This window comes from Manis javanica, chromosome 15 (assembly GCF_040802235.1).
Source record: "Manis javanica isolate MJ-LG chromosome 15, MJ_LKY, whole genome shotgun sequence".
Lineage (NCBI taxonomy): Eukaryota > Metazoa > Chordata > Mammalia > Pholidota > Manidae > Manis > Manis javanica.
Genome location: NC_133170.1, coordinates 47,577,322 through 47,604,099, shown reverse-complemented (window position 1 = coordinate 47,604,099; position 26,778 = coordinate 47,577,322). Strand labels below are relative to the sequence as shown.

The window sequence follows — 26,778 nt, the reverse complement described above, 5'->3', positions numbered from 1 at the left end:
GAAGCTGAGTTTCTTCTCCTCGAATGGGTCTGTCCTGCCTAACATAAAGACACTCCTTTGTGTCTGAGTTTGCAAGGGGAGCCTAGCTGTAGCCTGGGAGACCTTGAACTCTGAGAGGGACGCTTCCCATTACCTGTTTCCGAGCCTCCACGGCAGCCATACCAAGAAGGATGGAGCAGTGGGCATCAGGACCCCAAGACCTAGCTGAGAGTGTGCGCCTCCCTCACCCCTGCTTCACTGTGGTGGGGGGCGGGGCAAAGGGTGTGCTGACTGCCCCGGCCATGGGAACCACTCACTCCCCAGCCCCGAGGGCCGGCGAGCGCTGGAGAAGGAATTTTGACTTATATCTGTAGCTGGTGTGGAGCTTTCCATGCCTCTGACCATTTTTGTTTGTTTTTTAATTAACACTTGTTACAGTTTGGGAGGATATGATAAAAAGAATATGTATTCATGGGCGATTTGTACAGTATAATAAAGGTAATGATTTATGGTCACACCATCAAGAGATAGGCTGCTGATACTTTGGAGCCTATTTTAGTCTTTTTTCAAATATGTGTGTGTGTACAGATACACACACATAGATGTGAAATATGGAACATATTAATATAATTTATACTATAATGTACTTTCTACCTATGAAACTACTTTTTTACCTGTTTATTAAAGGGTAAGGCCCACATATCAGAAGGGTGCCACTCAGTGAATTTTTCACAGACTTAATGCACCCACATAATTAGCACCAAGATAAATACACAGAACATTACCAGCACCCTTTGTACCTGTTTACCGTCAACTGTAGAATACATCACTTAAGGATGCTTTCACGAGATAATTGTTAATGACCACATAGTCTTTTAATGAACAGATCTGCCATAATTTAGGTTATCTGCCTTCACTGAATCTTTAGCTCATTTCCCATTTTTCATTAATATAAATATTCTGCAGTGAACATTCTGATGCCTATGCCCTCACAACACTCTTTCCTAAGAGCAAATCCTATAAGTGGAATTTAAGGACCAAGGTATGTACATCTTTCAGGGCTTTCAATATGTGCCACCAAATTGCCATCAGGAAGGGGTGTACACTCCCTCTGTCTCGGGTACTTGTTCCCCTCTCCCTGGGTGTCCTCTTTCTCTTGTTCATTGCATTGTTTGTTTTCCTGGGCCTTTCTTGTTGCACACCTCCCAGTCCTTGGTGTCTGAAAGGGAACTATTGAATTTGCTATGCCCACAACTCAAGCTAGCCTGTCAGTCATGTGGTCCCCTTTGAATACCTACCCAAAATGTTTCTTTAGAAAATGTAAAGCTCATATAAGCCCACCACAGAGACATATTGCAGTAAAGAAAGGAAAGAAGCCATCACCACCACCAGGAGTGAACACACCGTGCAGCTCTGTCTGCGGCAGCAGTGAAGGTCCACATGGAATTTTTCAGCCATGGGTTGCAGTGAGCGTCTTTCTTCAAACTCCCCTCAGAAGTTTAAACCTGCTTCAAAGTCATGATTCTGCCTCTCTTTCAACCCTGATATTTTGTAGTCTCCAAATTGCAGAAGAAAAAAAGGGGGAGCTGCTTTCACAGCAGAATGCATATGATTGTGGTGTCTGTGGCCTCCTGAGGACCACTAGCTTTTGGCACTGTCCTTGGAACCCCCAAAGAGGGAAATGAACTGTGAGGGCCCCTGAGCTACTGTGGGAGTGGGTGGGAGATCCCAGATGGTCTCAAGAGCCAGAGGTGTCTTACCAGAGGCAGTTTGATTCATCTGCTGTTCAAATTGTGATCATGATAAGTTTCTGCTAAGACCCATGCCAAACCACCTTTGCAAATATCTAAAATATTGCTGGCAGAGCTGCCAAAAACACACATAGGAATCACTCATAGATTGCAGGGCACTGTCATCTTTGCCACTGACCCTGCATGATGTCCTTGCAAGGAGACAGGAAGAGGCAGTGGGAGGGTCCCTGCATCTCTGCCTGTCACGCTCCTGTGGCACATTCTCACAGGTGTTTTGACAGGTGACTAAGATTATTTGCCCACATGTTGAAACAAATCTCACCAGGATCCTACAAACCTCTCTTAAAGGAAAAAAGTATATGGCCTAGTTTTTAAACCATTGGTGATCCTTGTAGATACTTAGCCAACTTTTATTTAAAGTTTAACTTATCAACACTTGAGTTTTAAAAAAGAAAACTTCTACAACATGTATAATCAGACTTGGCTGCAGAGGGGGCCTGCCAAGTTGGTGTACTTTGTGACACATTTTTTTAAATGGTTTGATGTAATCAGATCTGATTTCTCTTTGCTGTTTTATGCCTATGGTTCTCAAGAGTGGGGTACCCAGTCCAGCAGCATGAGCATCTCCTAGGAATTTGGAGAAGGCAGAAACTCAGAGGGTGGGGCCAGCAATGTGATCCTGAAGGCATGAAGCTGGAGTCAAACCCACCGCCCTAGGCATGAAAGCCAGCCTCCGCCGCTGCAGCCATTCTCCTTCCTACCTGTGAGGCAGCCATTCTCCTTCCTACCTGTGAAGGACCTACCCAAGCTCAGGCTTCTTCTTTCCTACCATGCTCTTGGGCCAGGAGTCCCCAGATGTGAATGACAAGTACAAATGAGAACCTAATTAAAGGAAATCACAGTCATTTTGTTTTAATGAGGGGAAGGAGAGGGTTCACATGTATGGATTCCACAGCCAAATATGAAATGACTTTTATTCTGTAACAAAAGCTAAGCAATTTGAGATTAAATGTAAGGTGGCTAGGTTGAGTTCATGAAAAATATGAAATACCAGTATTTGAAGTGAAATTCAGTAGTAGTAGTATTTTTATATAATAACCTAAGTCAACCCAGTTCAAATGTGACCAAGAGTATTTCTGAAAAGGAATTTGCACCTGCTTTAATGAAGAGATAGAAATTACATGTAATTTACAGAGTCCTTGTGGAAACCTAGTTATTTCCAAAGTACTTCAGAAGAGTGTGTCCTCTTCCTTTCATGGCATTGAATTCTGACAGATCGAGCTTCAAATCCTAGCCTCACCCACAAAATATTGATGTGACTCCCTAGCATGTTACTCAACCTCTCAGTGCCTGGATTTCCACATCTGTAAACAAAATTACAATATTTATGTCACTGCATGGCTGTGAAGATTAAACAAACTGATGTATGTGAATCAGCACGATACCCAATTCATCAGCAATACCCATTAACTAATAGCCTTTCAAACCATTTTGATAATGGCATTTAATTAAACATTCTCCCTCTCCAGAAAATAAAACCCTACTTTGTTTCATTGTTTTTCCCAGCAAAGTTCTTTTTTTTTAGTTTATTATTAATGTTAACACATTATCACAAATCCTAATTCACAGGACCACCCAGTGAGCTTAAAATGAGATTAGTACACTGACAGAGAGACACTGTGTGCAGGAGATGTGAACCCGGCCTCACCACTGCCCCTAACTCACTGGGTGACTTGGGCAAAGCTACACCTCTGGGCCTCATGCGTAACACGCATCTGTGAAAGATCTTCCAGGTCTTTGCCCCTTAGAGCCTCAAGGAGTAAAGTTGCTCAAAAAAAACCCAAGAGAGGCACAGTCACCAGCTAAACAGGCTGTTGACTAATAGAGCTACAGGACAAAAATGTTGGTAAGTTTAACATAAACCGTACTTTTAAGCAGCTATCAACTGGTGTTATAATACAAACCCTCAGAGTAAGGAAGTAGTTTCACACATGACTGTAATACCATCATGAGATCTATATCCATCATAAAAGAAATGCAAACAACTGAGATTATAGTTAGTGAAGATTATGACCAACTTGGAGTATGGATAATGGTTGTTGAACATTTGCAGCCAAGTAGGAAGGGAACGTCCACGAACTCAGAGGGTGCAGGGCTGATGTTGATCACAGGAAATTCTGCTGCCATTAAGATGCCCCGTGTCCTTCCTGATTGACATTTGTCCACTCGTTCTTTGCTGATGTGGGCTGGTTCTTTTCAGCTGCCATGTGAAGACCAGATAATCCTCCTCAAAGGCTGCTGCATGGAGATCATGTCCCTTCGCGCTGCTGTGCGCTATGACCCAGAAAGTGAGACTTTGACCTTGAATGGGGAAATGGCGGTGACACGGGGCCAGCTGAAAAACGGGGGTCTTGGGGTGGTGTCAGATGCCATCTTCGACCTGGGTATGTCGCTGTCGTCTTTCAACCTGGATGACACAGAAGTAGCTCTCCTTCAGGCTGTCCTGTTGATGTCTTCAGGTGAGTATGCCCAGGCTTGTTACTGGGCGTCAAAAGCGCTTTGGCTTGTCTGGTGCTGATTCAGATCATTTGATGAGTTTCCAGTCCCCCATCAGCTTCAAAATCAGCTCACTCTCCTTCATCAGGCAACTGGAGGTTTGCCAGTGAGCTGGGAACCAAGGAGGGTGTCAGGTATCTGAGGCTTTTGGCAGACTCCCAGCATAGTGGGGAAGCCACAAAGCAGCCATCTTAAAGACTCTATGGAATGGCCCACCTTCCATGAACACTACCCAGCCTGCCCTCTTCCAGTTCTGTGCACACAGGCTCTGGGTAGGTGTCACCATACTATTCTGCTCATGGCTTAGCTACAAGTTAAGTTTCAGTTATTTATTGCTATATATAGCACACCACTCCAAAACTTCATGGCTTAAAACATCTAGGGTGGCTGGCGTTGGGGCTGAAGCATCAAACACAGCTTCAAGCCTCTCTCCATGCAGCCTCTCCTCTGACAGGGTAGCTGGCCTCTTACATGACTGGTGGAGTCCAAGAAAGAGAGTTCCAAGCACACAAAAGCAGAAGTCACAGATCTCTTCAGGCCCAATGTTAAATCATATAGCGTCACTTCTGCCATATTCTGTTGGTCCAAACTAGTCCCAGCACCAGCCCAGACCCAAGAGTCCACCTCTCAATGGGAGGAATAGAGAAGAATCTGCAACAGTGTTCAACCTGCCATAGTTCATTATCAAGACCTTTAATGTCCATCAGTGAAGAATGGATAATAATACTGACAGTTATTTGGGATTATGTTATAATAAATTTTAAAAATGCAGAACATATCAGACTCTAAGGAAAGCTAGTCTTTCAATAGAAAGTGATGTCAGAGCTACCTCTGCATTTTCAGAGCACCTTGAGTTTACCTGTGCTCAGCACATATCCCATCTAGCTCTCTGCCTAACTTGGCCATCTCTCCCTCTACCCTATTTATTTTTTGAGACATATCTCTATATGTCTAGATGTATACTTAGCACTTAGGCTAGTGTTTAGTAAAATTTGAGAAGTGTTTGTTGGATAAATGAGTGAAATATGGGTAAAATATCAGTCACAAGTACAAGAAGAATCCTTTACAGAGTTGATCCCAGATAACTCAGTAGAATTCCTTTTTTTCAAGCTGATCTAGAAACTGATTTGATACAGAAAATTCAGTATGGCAGACTTTTTTTAAAAAGAAATAATTCCTTTTGTTACAGAAAACCTCAAACATAGACTAAAATAGATAGATCTTAGTAGAATGTACCCTTCTATATACCGTGGTGGACAGGCCTTAGGCAGCCCGCCATGTTCCCCACGTCTGATGTTCACAGCCTTGTACAACCCCCTCCTGTGGAGTGTATGCAGAACCCGTGGCTTGCTTTAATAGAATTTGGAGAATCCAATGTCACCCACACATAACTGTTACATAATGTTATGTAAGATTCCCTCTCACCAGCAGACGGGCTCCAGAGACTCACCTCGCTGGTGTGATGCAGGGAGAAAACGGGCATGCTGTTCTTACATAGAATTATTCTTAAAGTAAAAAAATGTGTAATTACCTAAGGACTCCCTCTGTGACCTTATGGACCCCCTAGCATCTCTGGGCTTCAGTGTCCTTTAAAATAAATTGAACTAGACAAGTGATAATTATATTCCTGGAGTGGGGATTCAAGGTAAGTTTTAGCTAAGATTTTATGGGTACAAAGGGGTACAAAGACAGTTTTAAATACTGTTAAGTCACAGATTGAGAAAGCTATTTCTTTTACAACTTTATTTCTGTTTATATCTCCTCTGAATAAGGAAGGAGAGGGGGTCAGTTTGGTGTTAGTCTGCCTCTAACACCCCTCCAACACTTGCTAACCTCCCTCCTTAACAAAGAGAGTGGATCTCAGGCATAGTCCTCAGCAAGAACTTCAGCTAAAAGTTAATATAGTTTTTTGCATACATCCATTTTTGTGGCTATCTTCTATTTATGGCAAATGGATTTTCATTTACTGAACAATATGATGCTTCCTCTGTTGTGAGTCAGTTTAGCAGATTACTAAGTGAATCAGCGAGGAAGATAAAGACAGCATGTGGAGATGGCAAACGTAAATATGATGACCAAACTCTATCAGACACTTGACTAAATGATTCTTCCCAATTCTCTGATGTTTATGCTGCTGTACACTGCCTGGCAGTCATGTAACATGCTTAGTACAGTTTTTAAGTCTTTTCTACCCTAGTGACCTGGACACTTTCATTAATACTGCCAGGACCAGAAAAACATAATTCAAGACACTTTAGATTTGGCGAATAACAGCTGTGTATGCACAGTTCTGAGACCCCAGTTCTGCCCCCTCATTGTCCCCTGTCTCAGGCCTTTTTTTTCCAAGGCCTCCCCCTGGAGCTACTACCGCTGAGGGCTTTGGTCATGCAAGGATAAGAGAGAGATCCAAGAGAAATATCTTTCAGAAATTTTGTTTTAAAGAGTTAAAAGCAGTCTTTGCTCTTTAAAATGTTTCTTCCTAAACATGTTTAGGGTGACTTGAGCATCATCAGAATGTCACTTCATTTTCTCTCTATCATTTATATGACCACCTTGTCTTTGTCTCACAGCAATGGATAGTTCTGATGCCACAAAACCCAGGTTATTTTTTTTCTCTTTGAAGGAGCACATCCAGAGCTTCGTAATGTTGATTTTCTATTTAGAGCACAAGTTAAAGGATCCTGTGCAGAATTGTTCTGGGACATTCAAAGAAAGAGAGAAGATGGAGAGAGGGAGAAACAGGGCTTGAGTAGCTCCACAGGGCAGCGTCATCAAATATGAAGGAAAACAGAATAAAAATGCACAAGTTACAATTTGAGCTGAACAGGGTATTAAAGCCCATATATTTTGTTTAAGCTCAAGAAGGGTGGATTGGGACATTAGCCCTGATTCTCCTTCAGATTAAGCAGAAACTGATTTAGGTTTTTGCTAATATAGATACTTCAATAAATGGACACTTGAAGTGTGGATTTATTTGATCAGACCTATAAAAAGCAAACTGAGGAGAACTTTGAATGCTTCAAAGCTGTAGGAAGAATTCATACAGGTTTATAGATTACTTTTTTAAAATTTATTTTATTGAGGTATAATTGATATAACATTATATTATTTTCAAATGTACCTCATAATGAGTTGATACTTATTTATATTGCAAAGTGATCACTTCAGTAAGTATAGTAAACATCCATCCCCACACATAGTTACAAAAATTCTCTGTTTTGTAATGAGGACTTTTAAGACCTATTCTCTTAGCAACTTTTGAATATGTAATTCAGTGTTATTAACTATACTGACCATGCTGTATACTACATCCCCATGACTTATTTATCTTATATCTGAGAGCTTGTACCTTTTTTTTTTTTTTTTTTTTTTTTACATCCACTAGGATAGCTTTTTTTTTTTTTTTTTTTTTTGAGAGGGCATCTCTCATATTTATTGATCAAATGGTTGTTAACAACAATAAAATTCAGTATAGGGGGGTCAATGCTCAATGTACAATCATTAATCCATCTCAAGCCTAATTCTCGTCAGTCTCCAATCTTCTGAAGCATAACGAACAAGTTCTTACATGGTGAACGAATTCTTACAGAGTGAATAAATTCTTACATGGTGAACAGTACAAGAGCAGTCATCACAGAAACTTTCGGTTTTGATCATGCAATATGACCTATAAACCATCAGGTCAAATATGAATATTCATTTGATTTTTGTACTTGATTTATATGTTGATCCCACATTTCTCCTATTATTATTATTATTTTTATTTTTAATAAAATGCTGAAGTGGTAGGTAGATGCAAGATAAAGGTAGAAAACATAGTTTAGTGCTGTAAGAAGGCAAATGTAGATGATCAGATGATCAGGTGTGTGCCTATGGACTAAGTATTAATCCAGGCTAGACAAGGGCAGCAAGACATCCACGGATGCAGAAGATTTCTCTCAAAGCAGGGGGGGTGAGGTTCTGAGCCTCACCTCTGTTGATCCCCAAATTCTCACCTGATGGCCCCCCTGCGACTGTGCCTGTCTTAGGTTGTTCCTCCCTTGAGGAATCTTACCCGTCTCTGGCTAACCAGTCATCTTCCGGGGCCATACAGGGAAATGTAAAGTTGGTAAGTGAGAGAGAAGCCATATTGTTTGCAAAGGTTAGCTTTTTACTTCTTTGCAGATTTATGCCCTGTGGCTTCTATGCCCAGCACTTGTCTCGAGGTATCTTTACCACCTGGAGGAATTATGATACTCGGTAAATTCGATATGAGGCACGAATTCTATTTAAAGTTTGTAATTAGGAAGGAAGAAGAAAAGCTATAGATGTAGCATATGAAGGAAACTTGGGAGGATTGATTATTTCTTTGACATATCTTCTTGTATAGTACCTTAAGTATGTATAGGTTTTAAACTACTAACTAATTTGCACACACATATTGACATAATAGGAATACGGTGACATAAACAAAGCAAATCTATAATTACCAGCCATCTCCAGTGAAGCCAAGAAAACCATTTAGGCACCCTAGGCATTTGTGAAAATTTATCTATGATATGATGGATATTTTCCAACTGTACTTGAACCATCAGACAAATTAAAGCAGCCCATTTCTGGGATCTGTTCACATCCCATATGTTCTTTTAACCATAGATAGTCTATAGTCATGAGATTTTGGGGTGCTACAACTTGCACCCCTCCCAACTCCTGGTTGAGTTCCAACAGTACAGATCCAGTCAAATTCGTTGTCTCACTGTATGCACATGCCAGCCTAGACATCTCCCTCCTCCTTCTTATGGCAAGTCCAGGAGATGGTGGGCTGGATGCAGCCACAACCGCAGCATCGTCCGGATCCCTGTTAGTCCATTTTTGGGTTCTGTAATTCTGCTGCTGTTTTGTTCCTTCAGTTTTTCCTTTGTTCCTATACTCCTCAGATGAGTGAAACATTTGGTATTTCTCTTTCTCCGCTTGGCTTATTTCACTGAGCATAATACTCTCCAGCTCCATCCATGTTGCTGCAAATGGTTGGATTTTTCCACTTCTTATGGCTGAGTAGTATTCCATTGTGTATATGTACCACATCTTCTTTATCCATTCATCTACAGATGGACATTTAGGTTGCTTCCAATTCTTGGCTATTGTAAATAGTGCTGCGATAAACATAGGAGTGCATCTGTCTTTCTCAAACTTGATTGCTGCGTTCTTAGGGTAAATTCCTAGGAGTGGAATTCCTGGGTCAAATGGTAGGTCTGTTTTGAGCATTTTGATGCACCTCCATACTGCTTTCCACAATGGTTGAACTAATTTACATTCCCACCAGCAGTGTAGGAGGGTTCCCCTTTCTCCACAGCCTCGCCAACATTTGTTGTTGTTTGTCTTTTGGATGGCAGCTATCCTTACTGGTGTGAGGTGATACCTCATTGTAGTTTTAATTTGCATTTCTCTGATAATTAGCGATGTGGAGCATCTTTTCATGTGTCTCTTGGCCATCTGTATTTCTTTTTTGGAGAACTGTCTGTTCAGTTCCTCTGCCCATTTTTTAATTGGGTTATTTGTTTTTTGTTTGTTGAGGCGTGTGAGCTCTTTATATATTCTGGACGTCAAGCCTTTATCAGATCTGTCATTTTCAAATATATTCTCCCATACTGTAGGGTTCCTTTTTGTTCTATTGATGGTGTCTTTCGCTGTACAGAAGCTTTTCAGCTTAATGTAGTCCCACTTGCTCATTTTTGCTGTTGTTTTCCTTGCCCGGGGAGATATGTTCAAGAAGAGATCACTCATGTTTATGTCTAAGAGGTTTTTGCCTATGTTTTTTTCCAAGAGTTTAATGGTTTCGTGACTTACATTCAGGTCTTTGATCCATTTTGAGTTTACCTTTGTATATGGGGTTAGACAATGGTCCAGTTTCATTCTCCTACATGTAGCTGTCCAGTTTTGCCAGCACCATCTGTTGAAGAGACTGTCATTTTGCCATTGTATGTCCATGGCTCCTTTATCAAATATTAATTGACCATATATGTTTGGGTTAATTTCTGGGGTCTCTAATCTGTTCCACTGGTCTGTGGCTCTGTTCTTGTGCCAGTACCAAATTGTCTTGATTACTATGGCTTTGTAGTAGAGCTTGAAGTTGGGGAGTGAGATCCCCCCTACTTTATTCTTCTTTTTCAGGATTGCTTTGGCTATTCGGGGTCTTTGGTGTTTCCATATGAATTTTTGAATTATTTGTTCCAATTCATTGAAGAATGTTGCTGGTAATTTGAGAGGGATTGCATCAAATTTGTATATTGCTTTCGGCAGGATGGCCATTTTGACGATATTAATTCTTCCTAGCCATGAGCATGGGATGAGTTTCCATTTATTAGTGTCCCCTTTAATTTCTCTTAAGAGTGACTTGTAGTTTTCAGAGTATAAGTCTTTCACTTCCTTGGTTAGGTTTATTCCTAGGTATTTTATTCTTTTTGATGCAATGGTGAATGGAATTGTTTTCCTGATTTCTCTTTCTATTGATTCGTTGTTAGTGTATAGGAAAGCTACAGATTTCTGTGTGTTGATTTTGTATCCTGCAACTTTGCTGTATTCCGATATCAGTTCTAGTAGTTTTGGAGTGGAGTCTTTAGGGTTTTTTATGTACAGTATCATATCATCTGCAAATAGTGACAGTTTAACTTCTTCTTTACCAATCTGGATTCCTTGTATTTCTTTGTTTTGTCTGATTGCCGTGGCTAGGACCTCCAGTACTATGTTAAATAACAGTGGGGAGAGTGGGCATCCCTGTCTGGTTCCCGATCTCAGTGGAAATGCTTTCAGCTTCTCGCTGTTCAGTATAATGCTGGCTGTGGGTTTATCATATATGGCCTTTATTATGTTGAGGTACTTGCCCTCTATTCCCATTTTGCTGAGAGTTTTTATCATGAATGGATGTTGAATTTTGTCAAATGCTTTTTCAGCATCTATGGAGATGATCATGTGGTTTTTGTCTTTCTTTTTGTTGATGTGGTGGATGATGTTGATGGATTTTCGAATGTTGTACCATCCTTGCATCCCTGGGATGAACCCCACTTGGTCATGGTGTATGATCCTTTTGATATACTGTTGAATTCTGTTTGCTAATATTTTATTGAGTATTTTTGCATCTACGTTCATCAGGGATATTGGTCTGTAATTTTCTTTTTTGGTGGGGTCTTTGCCTGGTTTTGGTATTAGGGTGATGTTGGCTTCATAGAATGAGTTTGGGAGTATTCCCTCTTCTTCTATTTTGTGGAACACTTTAAGGAGAATGGGTATTATGTCTTCTCTGTGTGTCTGATAAAATTCCGAGGTAAATCCGTCCGGCCCCGGGGTTTTGTTCTTGGGTAGTTTTTTTATTACTGTTTCAATTTCTTTGCTTGTAATTGGTTTGTTTAACTTTTGTGTTTCTTCCTTGGTCAGTCTTGGGAGGTTGTATTTTTCTAGGAAGTTGTCCATTTCTTCTAGGTTTTCCAGCTTGTTGGCATATAGGTTTTCATAGTAGTCTTTAATAATTCTTTGTATTTCTGTGGAGTCTGTCGTGATTTTTCCATTCTCATTTCTGATTATGTTGATTTGTGTTGACTCTCTTTTTCTCTTAATAAGTTGGGCTAGAGGCTTATCTATTTTGTTTATTTTCTCAAAGAACCAGCTCTTGGTTTCGTTGATTTTTGCTATTGTTTTATTCTTCTCAATTTTGTTTATTTCTTCTCTGATCTTTATTATGTCCCTCCTTCTGCTGACTTTAGGCCTCATTTGTTCTTCTTTTTCCAGTTTCGATAATTGTGATGTTAGACTATTCATTTGGGATTGTTCTTCCTTCTTCAAGTGTGCCTGGATTGCTATATACTTTCCTCTTAAGACTGCTTTCGCTGCATCCCACAGAAGTTGGGGCTTAGTGTTGTTGTTGTCATTTGTTTCTATATATTCCTTGATCTCTATTTTGATTTGTTCATTGATCCATTGATTATTTAGTAGCATGTTGTTAAGCCTCCATGTGTTTGTGAGCCTTTTTGTTTTCTTTGTAGAATTTATTTCTACTTTCATACCTTTGTGGTCTGAAAAATTGGTTGGTAGAATTTCAATATTGTGGAATTTACTGAGGCTCTTTTTGTGAGCTAGTATGTGGTCTATTCTGGAGAATGTTCCATGTGCACTTGAGAAGAATGTATATCCTGTTGCTTTTGGATGTAAAGTTCTATAGATGTCTATTAGGTCCATCTGTTCTAGTGTGTTGTTCAGTGCCTGTGTGTCTTTACTTATTTTCTGCCCGGTGGATCTATCCTTTGGGGTGAGTGGTGTGTTGAAGTCTCCTACAATGAATGCATTGCAGTCTATTTCCCTCTTTAGTTCTGTTAGTATTTGCTTCACATATGCTGGTGCTCCTGTATTGGGTGCATATATATTTAGAATGGTTATATCCTCTTGTTGGACTAAGCCCTTTATCATTATGTAGTGGCCTTCTTTATCTCTTGTTACTTTCTTTGTTTTGAAGTCTATTTTGTCTGATATTAGTACTGCAACCCCTGCTTTCTTCTCACTGTTGTTTGCCTGAAATATGTTTTTCCATCCCTTGACTTTTAGTCTATGCTTATCTTTGGGTTTAAGGTGAGTTTCTTGTAAGCAGCATATAGATGGGTCTTGCTTTTTTATCCATTCTATTACTCTATGTCTTTTGATTGGTGCATTAAGTCCATTTACATTTAGGGTGACTATTGAAAGATATGTACTTATTGCCATTGCAGGCTTTAGATTCGTGGTTACCAAAGGTTCAAGGTTAGCTTCTTTAGTATCTTACTGCCTAACTTAGCTCGCTTATTGAGCTGTTATATACACTGTCTGGAGAGTCTTTTCTTCTCTCCCTTCTTATTCCTCCTCCTCCCTTCTTCATATGTTGTGTGTTTTGTTCTGTGCTCTTTTTAGGGGTGCTCCCATCTGGATGTTGTCCTGTGTCCTGTGGTCTCTATTTTAGGAAGATTTTTCTTTGTTATATTTTCATAGCTCTATGTGTTTTTGGGAGGAGATTTCCACTGCTCTACTCACGCCGCCATCTTGGCTCCCGCTGAGCTTGTACCTTTTTAACCCTTTCACTCATAACACCTACCCTCCACCCCCAGCCTCTGGAAATCACCAATCTCTTCCTGTATCTATGAGCTTGGGTTTATTTGTTTGTTTTTTATATTCAACATACAGTAAGATCATACGGTATTTTTCTTCCTCTGTTTGACTTATTTCATTTACCATAATGCACTGAAGGTCCATCCATGTTGTGGCAAATGGCAAGATTTCATTCTTTTTCATGGCCAAGTCATAGTCCATTGTATATATGTACCACCTCTTCCTTATCCATTCATCTAAAGATGGACATTTAGATTGTTTCCATATCTTTGCTATTATAAATAATGCTGCAAAGAACATGGGGGTGCCTATATCTTTTCAAGTTAGTGGGGGTTTTTCTCAGATAAATATCCAGCTGTGGAATTGTATTTTTAATTTTTTGAGGAACCTCCGTACAGTTTTCCAGAGTGGCTGCACCAATTCACATTCCCACCAACAATATACCAGGGTTCCCTTTTCTCTCCATTCTAGCAAACACTTCTTATCTCTGTCATATTGATAATAGCTATTCTAAGAGGTTTAAGGTAATATCTCATTATGGTTTTGATTCACATTTCCCTGATGATTAGCAATGTTGAGCATCTTTCATGTACTTGTTGTCCATTTGTATGTCTTCTTTGAGAAATGCCTCTTCATGTCCTCTGTCCATTTTTTAATTGGATAGTTTGATGTTTTGCTATTGAGTTGAATGAATTATTTATATACTTTGGATGTTAACCTTTATCAGATATGTGATTTGAAAATATTTTCTCCCATTCAGTAGGTTGCTTTTTCATTCTGTTGATGGTGTCCTTTGCTGTGCAGAAGCTTTTTAGTTTGATGTAGTCCCACTTGTTCATTTTTGCTTCTGTTGTCTTTGCTTTTGGAGTCAGATCCAAAAAATCATCACCAAGACCAGTGTCATGGAGCTTACCACCTATCTTTTCTTCTAGGAGTTTTATGGTTCCCAGTCTTACATTCAAGTCTTTAATCCATTTTGAGTTAATTTTTGGGTATGGTGTAAAATAGTCATTTTCATTTTTGTGAAAGTGGGTGTTCAGCTTTCCCAACACCATTTATTGAAAAGACTGTCCTTTCTCCATTATATATTATTGGTTCCTTTGTCATAAATTAATTGACCATATATGTGTGGCTTTAATTCTGGGCTCTGTATTCTGTTCCATCGATCTATGTGTCAGTTTTTACACCAGGACCATACTGTTTTGATTAACATAGCTTTGTCATATAGTTTGAAATCAGAAAGAATGATACCTCCAGCTTTGTTCTTTCTCAAGATTGCGTTACCCATTCAGAGTTTTTTGTGGTTCCAAACAAATTTTAGGATTGGTTGTTCTACAAAAAGTCCCATTGTACTTTTGATGGGGATTGCATTGAGTCTGTAGATTGCTTTGGGTAGTATGGACATTTAAACAATATTAATTCTTGCAATACATGAGTATGGCATATCCTTTCATGTGTTTGTGTCATCTTCAATATCTTTCATCAATGCCTGATAGTTTTTTCAAAGTACAGGTCTCTTATCTAGTTATTAAAGGTTTCCATAGGTTTTTATTCTTTCTGATGCAATTGTACATGGGGTTGTTTTCTTAATTTATCTTTCTGGTAGTTCATTATTAGTGTGTGGAAATGCAACAGATTTTTGTAAATTGATTTCATATCCTCCAATTTTACTAAATTCATTTATTAGTTCTAACAGTTTTTGGTGGTGTCTTTAGGGTTTTCTATATAAAATATGTCATCCATAAATAGTGAAAGTTTTACTTTTTCTTTTCCAATTTGAATGAATTTTATTTCTTTTCCTTTCCTAATTACTTTGGCTATGGCTTCTTGTCTTCTTGTCTTATTCCTAATCTTAGAAGAAAAGTTTTCAGCTTTTCACCACTGAATGTATTAGTTGTGAGCTTGTCATATATGGCCTTTGTTATGATGAAATGTGTTTCCTCTATACCCACTTTTGTAACACACGTGTTTTTGGCAGCCCAAATGTACCCCAGTCCTCTAGCCTTCTCATGACATCCCTTTATCATTTTTTTGAAACTGCCTGTGTCCCCTCCCACATATCATGGTCCTCCCAAGATTTGGGAAGATTTCTCAGGTTTTATGTGGTCATGGTCTCCTCTAGCTCTGATTTCCACTGTGGAAATCTTCTCTTCTCTACATAGGGTGACATCCCTCTTCTTTTCATTTTAACTCCCCCAAAACACCACCAACACAAAGTTACTACAGGTAGCAATTTTACTAAAGGTATAAAGGAAGGGGAAGAGTGGGTCCATTACAGCCTAATAAACAGCTAAAAATGGATATTGTGCCTCCTTGTCCTCGTGAGAATTTCTTTCTACTTGACATTCCTCCTTGGCATCTAGGCCTCCTCCTGTTCCCAATCTCTTTTCACATCTCCCCCTCTCTGCTTATCCTCCCCTCTTTCCTCGGCAGCCAGTAGAAACTAAAAACCTTTCCCTCATTATGCAGAATATTTCAGCTCTCTAGTCAAGGCTTCTCCTTCTGTACCCTGGTAGGAGGCACCGCCATTCACACCCATGAGGTGATTTCTCTAAACCAGAGATATTAATCTGTACAAAGTACTGACTCCCTTCATGTAAGTTATGCCACTCTCTGGTATCTTGGGCACTGATGCCCAGACTTCATGTTGCATCCATGCTCATTTCTAACAGTTGAAAAGCCCCCAGATCTGCGCACATCACACTAAAGGGCTTGAACTTCACAAGGCAAGCCTTCTCCTTTCTACGTCTGAATTAACTTCCATCTTATTTCTTCTCCTTAGATCGCCCAGGGCTCGCCTGCGTTGAGAGAATAGAAAAATACCAAGATAGTTTCCTGCTGGCCTTTGAACACTATATCAATTACCGAAAACACCATGTAACACACTTTTGGCCAAAACTCCTGATGAAGGTGACAGACCTGCGTATGATTGGAGCCTGCCATGCCAGCCGCTTCCTGCACATGAAGGTGGAATGCCCCACAGAACTCTTTCCCCCATTGTTCTTGGAAGTGTTCGAGGATTAGACTGACTGACTTCATTCTCATAATTCCTACAGCACTACTGGGTGTCATTTCATTCCATTGCCTAGCTCTTTTTTGTTTGTTGCTTTGTTTCTTTGTATTGGGAGGGATTGTTTGGGGTCAAAGGGAGGTAGTTCTTAGCATAGACATGGATGAAATTGCCCCTTGAATTGCGGGTACTTGTAACTATTGCATTTTGTTCTCTAGTCCTTTGATGTGAATGCTTTGAAGGTTTTACAGTTGTGGAGGTAGGGTGGGGACAATCATTAATTCACCAGCACCAAGCCATCACCAGCTCCCATCTGGTCAGAGACTCAAGCAAGCAAAATGGCACAGCAGAAGACTAAAGAAGCCTTAAAACCAAGATAATATGGTCAGCTTGATCCAATCCTGATTTTTCAGGCTCAGATTAGCATGGCACAGACCACCTTTAGTTAGAAGTAGCTTTCAGCTTCTTAGGGAAAGCTCTGAAAAATTTTGATTTATTCAAGAGCATGTTGTTCACAGCACTCTTCATTCTCAACTAGCTGCATAACTGGGAATGTATAAGAATGTTTGTTCCTGAAAAAATCAGCTGTCTTTTCACTGTAATTTCTATGATCCTGTGATTTAATTCAAGCTATACAACATTGTGACTCAGAGATGTGCAGGTACTTGACTGATTGAGGCCAATAAGGACAATTTTCTTCAATGAACCCAAAGAAATTAGAAATCTTTGTGAAGGTCAATGACTCAACAATTTCCAAAAATCCACATAGTATTACCTCATCCTAGGAGGCTTCTTTACAGTGTAGACTCAGAGAAAATTTCCACAGAAATCAAATCTATTTACAGAATGTTGTCACTTCTCAGTGACATGGGATCCATTATCTCCCAAACTCCTGAAGTTATTTCTCCTGATTGCATCTTTCCTGTGCTGACAACAGTTTCCCCTGGGTCAAATCTAATCGAGGAGAGATAACAAGCTGAAATTTGAATTTTTCTCTGGGGCAGTTCTGAGGAGAGAGTAGTGAGGTACCACTCTGAGTTGAAGGAAATGCAGGGTGCCGAGAGCCTCTTCAGGTACAGAGGGTTTGAGGAGGCTTCCTTAGATCCTTAGGCTCTCTGCTCAACGCATGAATGTTTCCTAGTACCATTTTTCCTCAGATTCTTAGGCTCGACTATTGCTAAACAAAGACTGGCCTGGCCACTGACCCTCTCTGTCCCTATAGCACTGCCCTGGCAGATACCCAACAGAAAACACCTGCAGACAGTGTAATGAACCCTCACTCACCTCTCTGCCTCACCCACCTCCCCGGTGACAAACACGGAGTGCTTGTGCCTAGAAAACAAATGGTGACCCCCCCACTGGCTTCAACATCAGAAAACAGGCACTGGATGTCCCCACGCAATTGAATGTATCTCATTTTTCACTGGCATAGTAGACAAAGACTATTCCTTTGCCTGCCTTGAACTGCCTTATCTTGGAAATATTGGGGAAAATAAGCCATATCAGTGAGATTTACCTAAAAACAAAGGCATGTAAGTCACTGTGAAAACCCAGTGAGCTAATTCTTTTTAAACTGGCTCAGAATTCAGGATGTCTGAGTTCTAGTTTGTGCTTTATCAACTGGTAGATTTGTGACGTGTGGGTCTGGGTTTTTTTATCTATTGAATAAGTCATGAACTCTAAAATCTTACCCATTCTTAATATTGTACTGATTTCAGGGGTGGGAGGAGTGAGAATCTGGCTCTTCTGATGATTTCTTTCATATTCAAATTTCTAACTTTATTAGAAATTATCACCCTCGTCACAGTTAAGGAAAGTATATTTGGTATTGATTCATAATAAGAATTTGACACACTCATCAACTATTTAGAGAAAGGTAGGATGACCTTGGAAGAGGGAGAGGAACCGCTTTGAAAATCCCAAGTATGACTGGAAAAAATCTTGGAAGAAAGTATGTTTTATGCACTAACGCAATTATACCAGCCTCTGGAAAAAAAGAGACAAGGACATTGCTATGGAACTTGCTAACCAGAGAAAGGATGCAGTGAAGTTCATGGGCAGATTACTTGCTTTGAAGATTGTTTGTTTGTTTTGGTTCTGTTTTCCTAGGCAGCCTCTAGCCAGTCACCCTAACTTCTTGCTTTGTTAACATCTCAGCTTGCCCTGTTGACTCTCCTCGGAGAACTACTCTTTGAAACATAACTGCATAATCACCATCTACGCTCCAGGGTTACTCTGAGAAGCTTTGTGGTGTGGGGCAAGTTTCCCCCCAGAAGGGAATGAGAGGAAGGCATGAGGGGCGGTGGGGATTGGAGGGTTCATAGATGAGTTGAATATCATGTCTTCCTAGGAAAGTGTCCTCAATTTGACAGAGATTCTGTAGTACATCAGACACACCCAGATTCAAATATAAGTACAGAGCCTACTCTAAAGCTAAACTGGAATGCTTTGAGGATTAACCATGATTGGGCACTGGCCAAATACTGTAGTATATCTACAGTAACCCAGCCAGTCCCAAGTAAATTTATGTTTGATCCTCAGCTCCTTAAAGGATTGCCTTAAACAGGCAAATTGCTGATCTAAAAATCTTGTTGAAGACTGAATACTTTATAGTGAGTAGAACAAGTCTCCAGGTACTTCAGGTTGAAATGAAAGGTTACAAGGACTTAAAGCACCCCAGTGGTCAAGTGATTCATTTCCTCCGTAACTGATTAGGGTACTTAGTGCATCTCAAGGCTCCATCTCCTAAAACTCAGTTAGGAAGGATTTGCTCTGGATTTTTTCAAAACCTTGTTTCTTACTGTCTGGACTTTCAAATCAAGTGTGGATCTGATGGAAACCCCTCATGGTGGGGAGACATCCCAGGAGAGGAGAACACACCCGTGCAACAGGGATTCTTATTTATAAATTACTTAACTTTTGGGGATGAGTGGTATGGTGTGTGTGTGTGTGTGTGTGTGTGTGTGTGTGTGTGTGTGTGTGTGTACTCTTCAACTGAGACATGCAGTATTTCCAGAAATAGTGAAAAAGTAAGAACTTTATGATTCTACTCAAAACACCATGTGCCGCCTCAGAGCTTTTTCTAGTTAAATGAGCCTCGGTCCTCAAGGACGTGCTTGCCGGGTTGATGCCTCAGCCCAGCGATGCACCCTCACCTGTGCCCCGAGTGACACCTCTTCCGTCTGCAGCGTGGTCATCCAGGTGGACCGCCAGGCCCAGCTCTGCTCCAGCAACGCCATTGTCATTGCTCTTCAGTGATCAGGTGTGCAAACCTCGGCCACTCCTCAACACTAAGCCCCCACAGACTCAGCCTCCATGGGACTGCTGAGCACCCTCAAAGCATGTCATTGTCAGTGATACATTTTTTATTCTATGGAACTCTAACCTATTGGTGTCATATTGACCTTTTGCTGCATGAGTCATGAATTGTGAAATCGGTCTTATGGTTTTTGAAATGTAGCCAGCGTTTGTAAGGCTAAACCTTTCTCACAAACTGAATTTAAGTGAACCACCAAGTCACAGATCCTCTCCCAAAGGAGAGTCCTTACAGACATTTGAATCCCTTGTCCTTTCCAACGGCGGTGGCATCAGGTTCTAAAATAAGCTCATCATTTTTCCAGTTATTTTAATAATATGGAAATAATAGCATAGTGTTTCTTTTGATAGTGATAGATTATAATCCATATTTAAATTTTATAGAGAAGAAATTTTATTGTACTGTGATGTAGATATTTATTTTCCAGGTAAGGATTTGCCCGGTGTGTATTTTTTACAATTGAAACATTTTACTTTAATCTTTAAAAAAATACATTAAAAACACACACAAAAAAAAACAGACTAGAGGTAAAAAAAAGGTTTGGCCTTATCACAGAATTTTTACTGTGCTGTATAAATGTTTGCAAATGCAAAAAGTGTGCATTTCTAGTGTGTTTCCACATGAATGAATGCCTCCTTCCAGAGCAATATCGTGCAGGTAAAAACGCTGTTCGTGGCTTTCTTAAAGCTTAAAGCTGACCCACCTTATGCACAAGACAATCAAATGTAAATCTGTCCTCCTCAGGATGCAGATAATACTCATGTAAATTACAGAGCACAACGTAAGACAAAAGAAGACACTTTATTTAATTGCACATGTATTGTTGATAGAGAAGATACCACAGCACGAATGAGCTGACGGTAAGCCACTTCTTTCTTTTGGTTCTTCCTAATTAACTTGGCATTTTTCATTTGACTCTAGAGCCAAATTAGTTCTCTCTGCTTTCTCCAGAGAAAAGACTTTTTCCCCCCATAGTGTTTTCATGTCCCAAGAATCAGAAAAATATCACAAAATAAGACAAGATTTACAGTCATAGGAAGATTTGTGTTTTGCAAACAGTGTTAAGTGATATTGCTAGGTTGGTAATATTTTTTTCAGCCTAAAACTCTGTGATCAAAATGTTTTAAATTATCCAAAAAGAAAATTTGTATATTTGGGAAAAATGGATTTTTACATAGCTTTTGTATGCAGATATCAGATTGTAATTATGAATATAGTGGGTGTAGATAAACTCATAAGCTTCAATTCTAAAAAAAAAAAAGAAAAAGCTTATAACAGATATACCTTCTTGTCTCCTTCTTTAAACAGTATTATTTCCTACATGGGGATAGGATTGTTTACTTTTCTCACCTCAGCTGCTTCAAAAGGGAGGGACACAGGAATACAAGGGCATTTGTTTCATAAACGTCTACTTGAATAAGCAAATTTCCTAGGAAGGAAGGTATGGGGGCAGGAGGAAGACAGAAGTAAAAGGCTGTGGAGATGACCTCCTTGGAGGGGCCACAGAGGTGGGGAGAGAAGGGAAAAGTTAGGTGTTTGCAGCTCAAGGACTATATTCATCTTTTTATCTCAAAATGTTCCAGAATATTATTCATGGAGTTATACTAGTATCGGCTATCAATATATATCTCGATCCTTATTACTCTGAACACGTTACTTAGGACTCCCTGTGATAAGTAACCATAAGCTAAATCAAACTGGCTTAAGCATAAAGGAAATTTATGGACTATAATATTTGGAAAGTCCAGGGGTAAACAGTCCATGGCTGGATCTGGGTACTCACTTAGTATTGTCAGAAGGTACCCATTTTCATCTCTGTGGAAATTTTTCTTTGCAGAAGTTTTCTTCATGTAGACTTCATGCTCACATAGTCTTTTACCTTACTGTGACCCCCAGTAGCTCCAATATCAGCCTTACTGCCTCAAACCAGTGGAAAGAGCATTTCTTTTCCCCAACAATTCCAGTAAAAATCCTGGGCCTGATTCTCTTTGCCCAAATCATGTCACATGCCCATTCCTGAGCCAACCAATGTGCTGAGGACAGGTATACTAATAAGCTTATTCCTCTAAAATCCTGGAATTGGACTGGGAAGGAAAGAGTGATAACCCCGTCAAAACTATGGACTGACTTAGGTCAGGGATGATTGCTCAAAGAAAATGCTGAGTCTTCTACTATAAAAGTGGAGAGGAACCGTGAACAAGTAAAAAAAAAACAAATGTCCACACCAACAGTGAAGTCTGAAAGCCCATCCATTTTCAGTAGAGCAAGGAAGTGCCTTAACCCAGAGGAAGCTCAGCCTTGTTTGGCCAGGACATGAACCAAATAAATACTTCCCAAGGAAGTATCGGATTACATCCTACATGGCTCATGAAACAGGCCAGTCAGTACAGGTAACACAGGGTAAGCATTCATTGTTTCCCTGGGCTACACTAGTTCAGAGCACTGCTTTCTGAGTCTTTTATAGTCAAAGGACTATGTATAAACTTTTTTAATGTATCACTGATACACAATCTTATGACGGTTTCACATGAGCAACATTGTGGTTTCAACATTCACCTATATTATCAAGCTCCCCAAAACACACTCCATTGCGATCACTGTCCATCAGTTTAGTAAGATGCTACAGAGTCATTACTTGTCTTCTCTGTGCTATACTGTCTTTCCGTGACCTACCTATATTGTGAGAACTAATTACAGTGTCCCTTAACCCCCTTCCCCCTCCCTCCCCACCCATCCTTCTCATCCTCTTTCCCTTTGGTAACTGCTAGTCCCTTCTTGGAGTCTGTGAGTCTGCTGCTGTTTTGTTCCTTCGGTTTTGCTTTGTTGTTATACTCCACAAATGAGGAAAATCATTTGGTATTTGTCTTTCTCTGCCTGGTTTATTTCACTGAGCATTACACCCTTTAGCTCCATCCATGTTGCTGCAAATGGTAGGATTTGTTTTTTTCTTATGGCTGAATAATATTCCATTGTGTATATGTACCACCTCTTCTTTATCCATTCATCACTGATGGACAGTTAGGTTGCTTCCATATCTTGCCTATTGCAAATAGTGCTGCGATAAACACAGGGGTGCATATGTCTTTTTAAATCAGGGATCTTGTTTTCTTCAGGTAAATTCCTAGGAGTGGAGTTCCAGGGTCAAATGGTATTTCTATTTTTAGTTTTTTGAGGGACCTCCATATAACTTTCCACAAGGGTTTAACTGATTTACATTCTCACCAACAGTACAGGAGGGTTTCCCTTTCTCTGTCCTCACCAGCATTTGTTGTTTCTTACCTTTTGGATGTTGGCCATCCTAACTGGTCTAAGGTGATATCTCATTGTGGTTTTAATTTGCATTTCCCTGCCCATTTTTTATTCGTTTTTTTTTTTCTGGGAGGGGTGTTGAGGCATGTGAGCTCTTTATATATTTTGGATGTTAACCAATTATCAGATAAGTTGTTTATGAATATTCTCCCATATTGTAAGATGCCTATTTTTTTCACTGATGGTGTCCTTTCCTATAGAAAACCTTTCTAGTTTGATGTAGTTCCATTTGTTAATTTTTGCTTTTGTTTCCCTTGCCTGGGGAGAAATGTTCAGGAAAAAGTGGCTCATGTTTATACTCAAGACATTTTTACCTATGTTTTCTTTTAAGAGTTTTATGGTTTCATGACTTACATTCAGGTCTTTGATCCATTTTGAGTTTACTTTTGTGTTTGGAGTTAGACAATAATCCAGTTTCATTCTCTTACATGTAGCTGTTCAGTTTTGCCAACACCAGTTGTTGAAGAGGTTGTCATTTCCCCATTGTATATCCATGACTTCTTTATCATATATTAATTGTGTATGTGCCTGTGTTTATATCTGGGCTCTCTATTCTGTTCCATTGACCTATGGGTCTGTTCTTGTGCCAGTACCAAGTTGTCTTGATTACTGTAGCTTTGTAGTAGAGCTTGAAGTCGGGGAGCATTATTCCCCCTGCTTTATTCTTCCTTCTCAGGATTGCTTTGGCTATTTGGGTCTTTTGTGGTTCCATATGAATTTTAGAACTACTTGTTCTAGTTTATTGAAGAATGCCATTGGTATTTTGATAGGAATTGCATTGAATCTGTAGATCTTTTTAGGCAGGATGGCCATTTTGACAATATTAATTATTCTATCCATGAGCATGGGATTTATTTCCATTTATTAGTGTCTTCTTTAATTTCTCTCAAGAGTGTCTCTTAGTTTTCAGGGTATAGGTCTTTCACCTCCTTGGTTAGAGGAAAAGCTTTCAGCTTTTTGCTGTTACCTATGATGTTGGCTGTGGGTTTGTCACATATGGCCTTTATGATGTTGAGGTACTTGCCCTCTATAACCATTTTGTTGAGAGTTTTTATCATGAACGGATGTTGAATTTTGTCAGATTTTTTTTAGCATCTATGGAGATGATCATGTGATTTTTATCCTCTTTTTTTGTTGTTGATATGGTGTATGATGTTGATGGACGTTCAACTATAGTACCATCCTTGCATCCCTGGAATAAATCCCACTTAATCACGATGGATGATCTTTTTGATGTATTTTTTAATTCAATTTGCTAATATTTTGTTGAGTATTTTTGCATCTATGATCATCAGGGATATTGGTCTGTAATTTTCTTTTTTGGGGTTATTTTTGTCTGTTTTGGTATGAGAGTGATGCTGGCCTCATACAATGAGTTTTGGAGTATTCCCTCCTCTTCTACTTTTTGGAAAATAGTATTCTCTAAATGTTTGATAAAATTCACAGTGAAGCCATTTGGTATGGCAGTTTTGTTCTTAGGTAATCTTTTGATTACCAATTCAATTTCATTGCTAGTAATTGGTCTGTTCAGATTTTGTTTCTTCCTGGGTCAGTCTTAGAAGGCTGTATTTTTCTAGAAAGTTGTCCATTTCTTCTAGGTTATCTAGTTTGTTAGCACATAATTTTTCATAGTATTCTCTAATAATTCTTTATATTTCTGTGGTGTCCATAGTGATTTTTCCTTTCTCATTTCTGATTCTGTTTATGTGTGTACAGTCTTTTTTCCTTGATAAGTCTGGCTAGGGGTTTATCTATTTTCTTTATTTTCTCAAAGAATCAGAGCTCCTGGTTTCATTGATTCTATTGTTTTATTCTTCTCCATTTTATTTATTCCTGCTATGATGTTTATTATGTACCTCCTTCTACTGATTTTGGGCCTCATTTGTTCTTCTTTTTCTAGTTTCATTAATTGTGAGTTTAGACAGTTCATTTGGGATTGTTTTTCTTTCTTGAGGTAAGCCTGTATTGCAATATACTTTCCTTTTAGAACTGCCTTCAGCACATCCCACAGATTTTAGGGTGTTGATCTCTGTTTTTATCTGGTCATTGATCCATTATTTAGGAACATGTTATTAAGCTTCCATGTGTTTGTGTGCTTTTTTGTTTTCTTTGCATGATTTATTTCTATGTTTCATACCTTTGTGGTCTGAGAAGCTAATTGGCACAATTACAATCTTTTTGAATTTACAGAGGCTATTTTTATGTCCTAGTACATGATCTCTTCTGGAAAACATTCCATGAACACTTGAGAAGAATGTGTATCCTCTTGTAGATGTCTGTTAGGTCCATCAGTTCTAATGAGTTGTTCAGTGCCTCTTTCTCCTTATTTATTTTCTCTCTGGTTGATCTCTCTTTTGGAGTGAGTGGGGTGTTGACATCTCCTAAAATAAATTCATTGCACTCTAGTTCCCCCTTTAATTCTGCTAGTATTTGTTTCACATATTTAGGTGCTCCTATATTGGGTGCATAGATATTTATAATGGTTGTATCTTCTTGTTGGACTGACCCCTTTATCATTATATAATGTCCTTCTTTGTCTCTTCTTACTTTCTTTGTTTTGAAATCTATTTTGTCTTATGTAAGTTCTTCTATTTCTGCTTTTTTCTCCCTATTGTTTGCATGTAGTATCTTTTTCCATCCCTTCATTTTTAGTCTATGTATGTCTTTGGATTTGAAGTGAATCTCTTATAGGCAGCATATAGATGGGTCTTGATTTTTTTTACATTCTGTAACTCTGTGTCTTTTGATTGGTGCATTCAGTCCATTTACATTTAGGGTAATTATCGATACCTGTGTACATATTGCATTGCAGGTTAGATTTGTGGTTATCAAAGGTTAAAGGGCAGCTTCCTTACTTTCTGACAGTCTTACTTAACTCCCTTATTATGTTATTTCAAACACAATCTAAATGTTCTTTTTTCTCCCTTCTTATTCCTCCTCCACTCTTTATATATTAAGTATCATATTCTGTGCACTTTGTGTACCTCTTTTCTAACTTTGTGAGTAGTTTATTTAATTCTACATTTGCTTAGTAATTAATTGGTCTACTTCTTTTACTCTGGTTTTATTTTCTCTAGTGACAGCTATTTAGCCTTAAGAGCACTTCCATCTATAGAAGTTCCTTTAAAATACACTTTTGAGATAGTTTGTGGGAGTTAAATTCCTTCAACTTTTTCTCATCTGGAAACTGTTTAATCCCTGCTTCAAATTTAAATGATTATCTTGATGGGTAGAGTATTCTTGGTTTGAGGCCCTTCTGTTTCTTTGCATTAAATACATCATGCCACTCCCTTCTGGCCTGTAAGGTTTCTGCTGAGAAGTCTGATGATAGCCTGATGGGTTTTCCTTTGTAGGTGATCTTTTTTCTCTCTCTGGCTGCTTTCAATACTCTCTCCTTGTCCTTGATCTTTGCCATTTTAGTTATTATATGTTTTGGTTTTGTCTTCCTAGAGTACTTGTGTTGGGAGACCTCTGCACTTCCATGGCCTGAGAAATTATTTCCTTCCCCAAATTAGGGAAGTTTTCAGCAATTACTTCCTCAAAGACACTTTGTATCCCTTTTTCTCTCTCTTCTTTATCTGGTATCCCTATAATGCAAATATTGTTCTGTTTGGATTGGTCACACAGTTCTCTTATTATTCTTTCATTCCCAGAGATCCTTTTTTCTCTTTGTGCCTCAGCTTCTTTGTTTTCCTGTTCTCTAATTTATGTATCATTTACCATCTCCTCTACCTTATCTAATCTGCTTTTAA

The 26,778-nt window shown here is 39.2% G+C and overlaps 1 protein-coding gene across 18 annotated transcripts in view; it reads left to right on the top strand.

The window, feature by feature from the left end:
- THRB (thyroid hormone receptor beta) overlaps positions 1-20,994 on the top strand; it is a 368,089-nt gene extending 347,095 nt beyond the window's left edge. For all 18 annotated transcript variants that reach the window (XM_073222716.1, XM_073222718.1, XM_037008581.2 and 15 more), the window contains 2 exons: positions 3,991-4,249; positions 16,174-20,994. In XM_073222716.1, coding sequence (XP_073078817.1) covers positions 3,991-4,249; positions 16,174-16,415 — 501 coding nt within the window. In that variant the 3' untranslated portion in view covers positions 16,416-20,994. The remainder of the gene's footprint in view (positions 1-3,990; positions 4,250-16,173) is intronic.
- Positions 20,995-26,778: the final 5,784 nt, after the last annotated feature.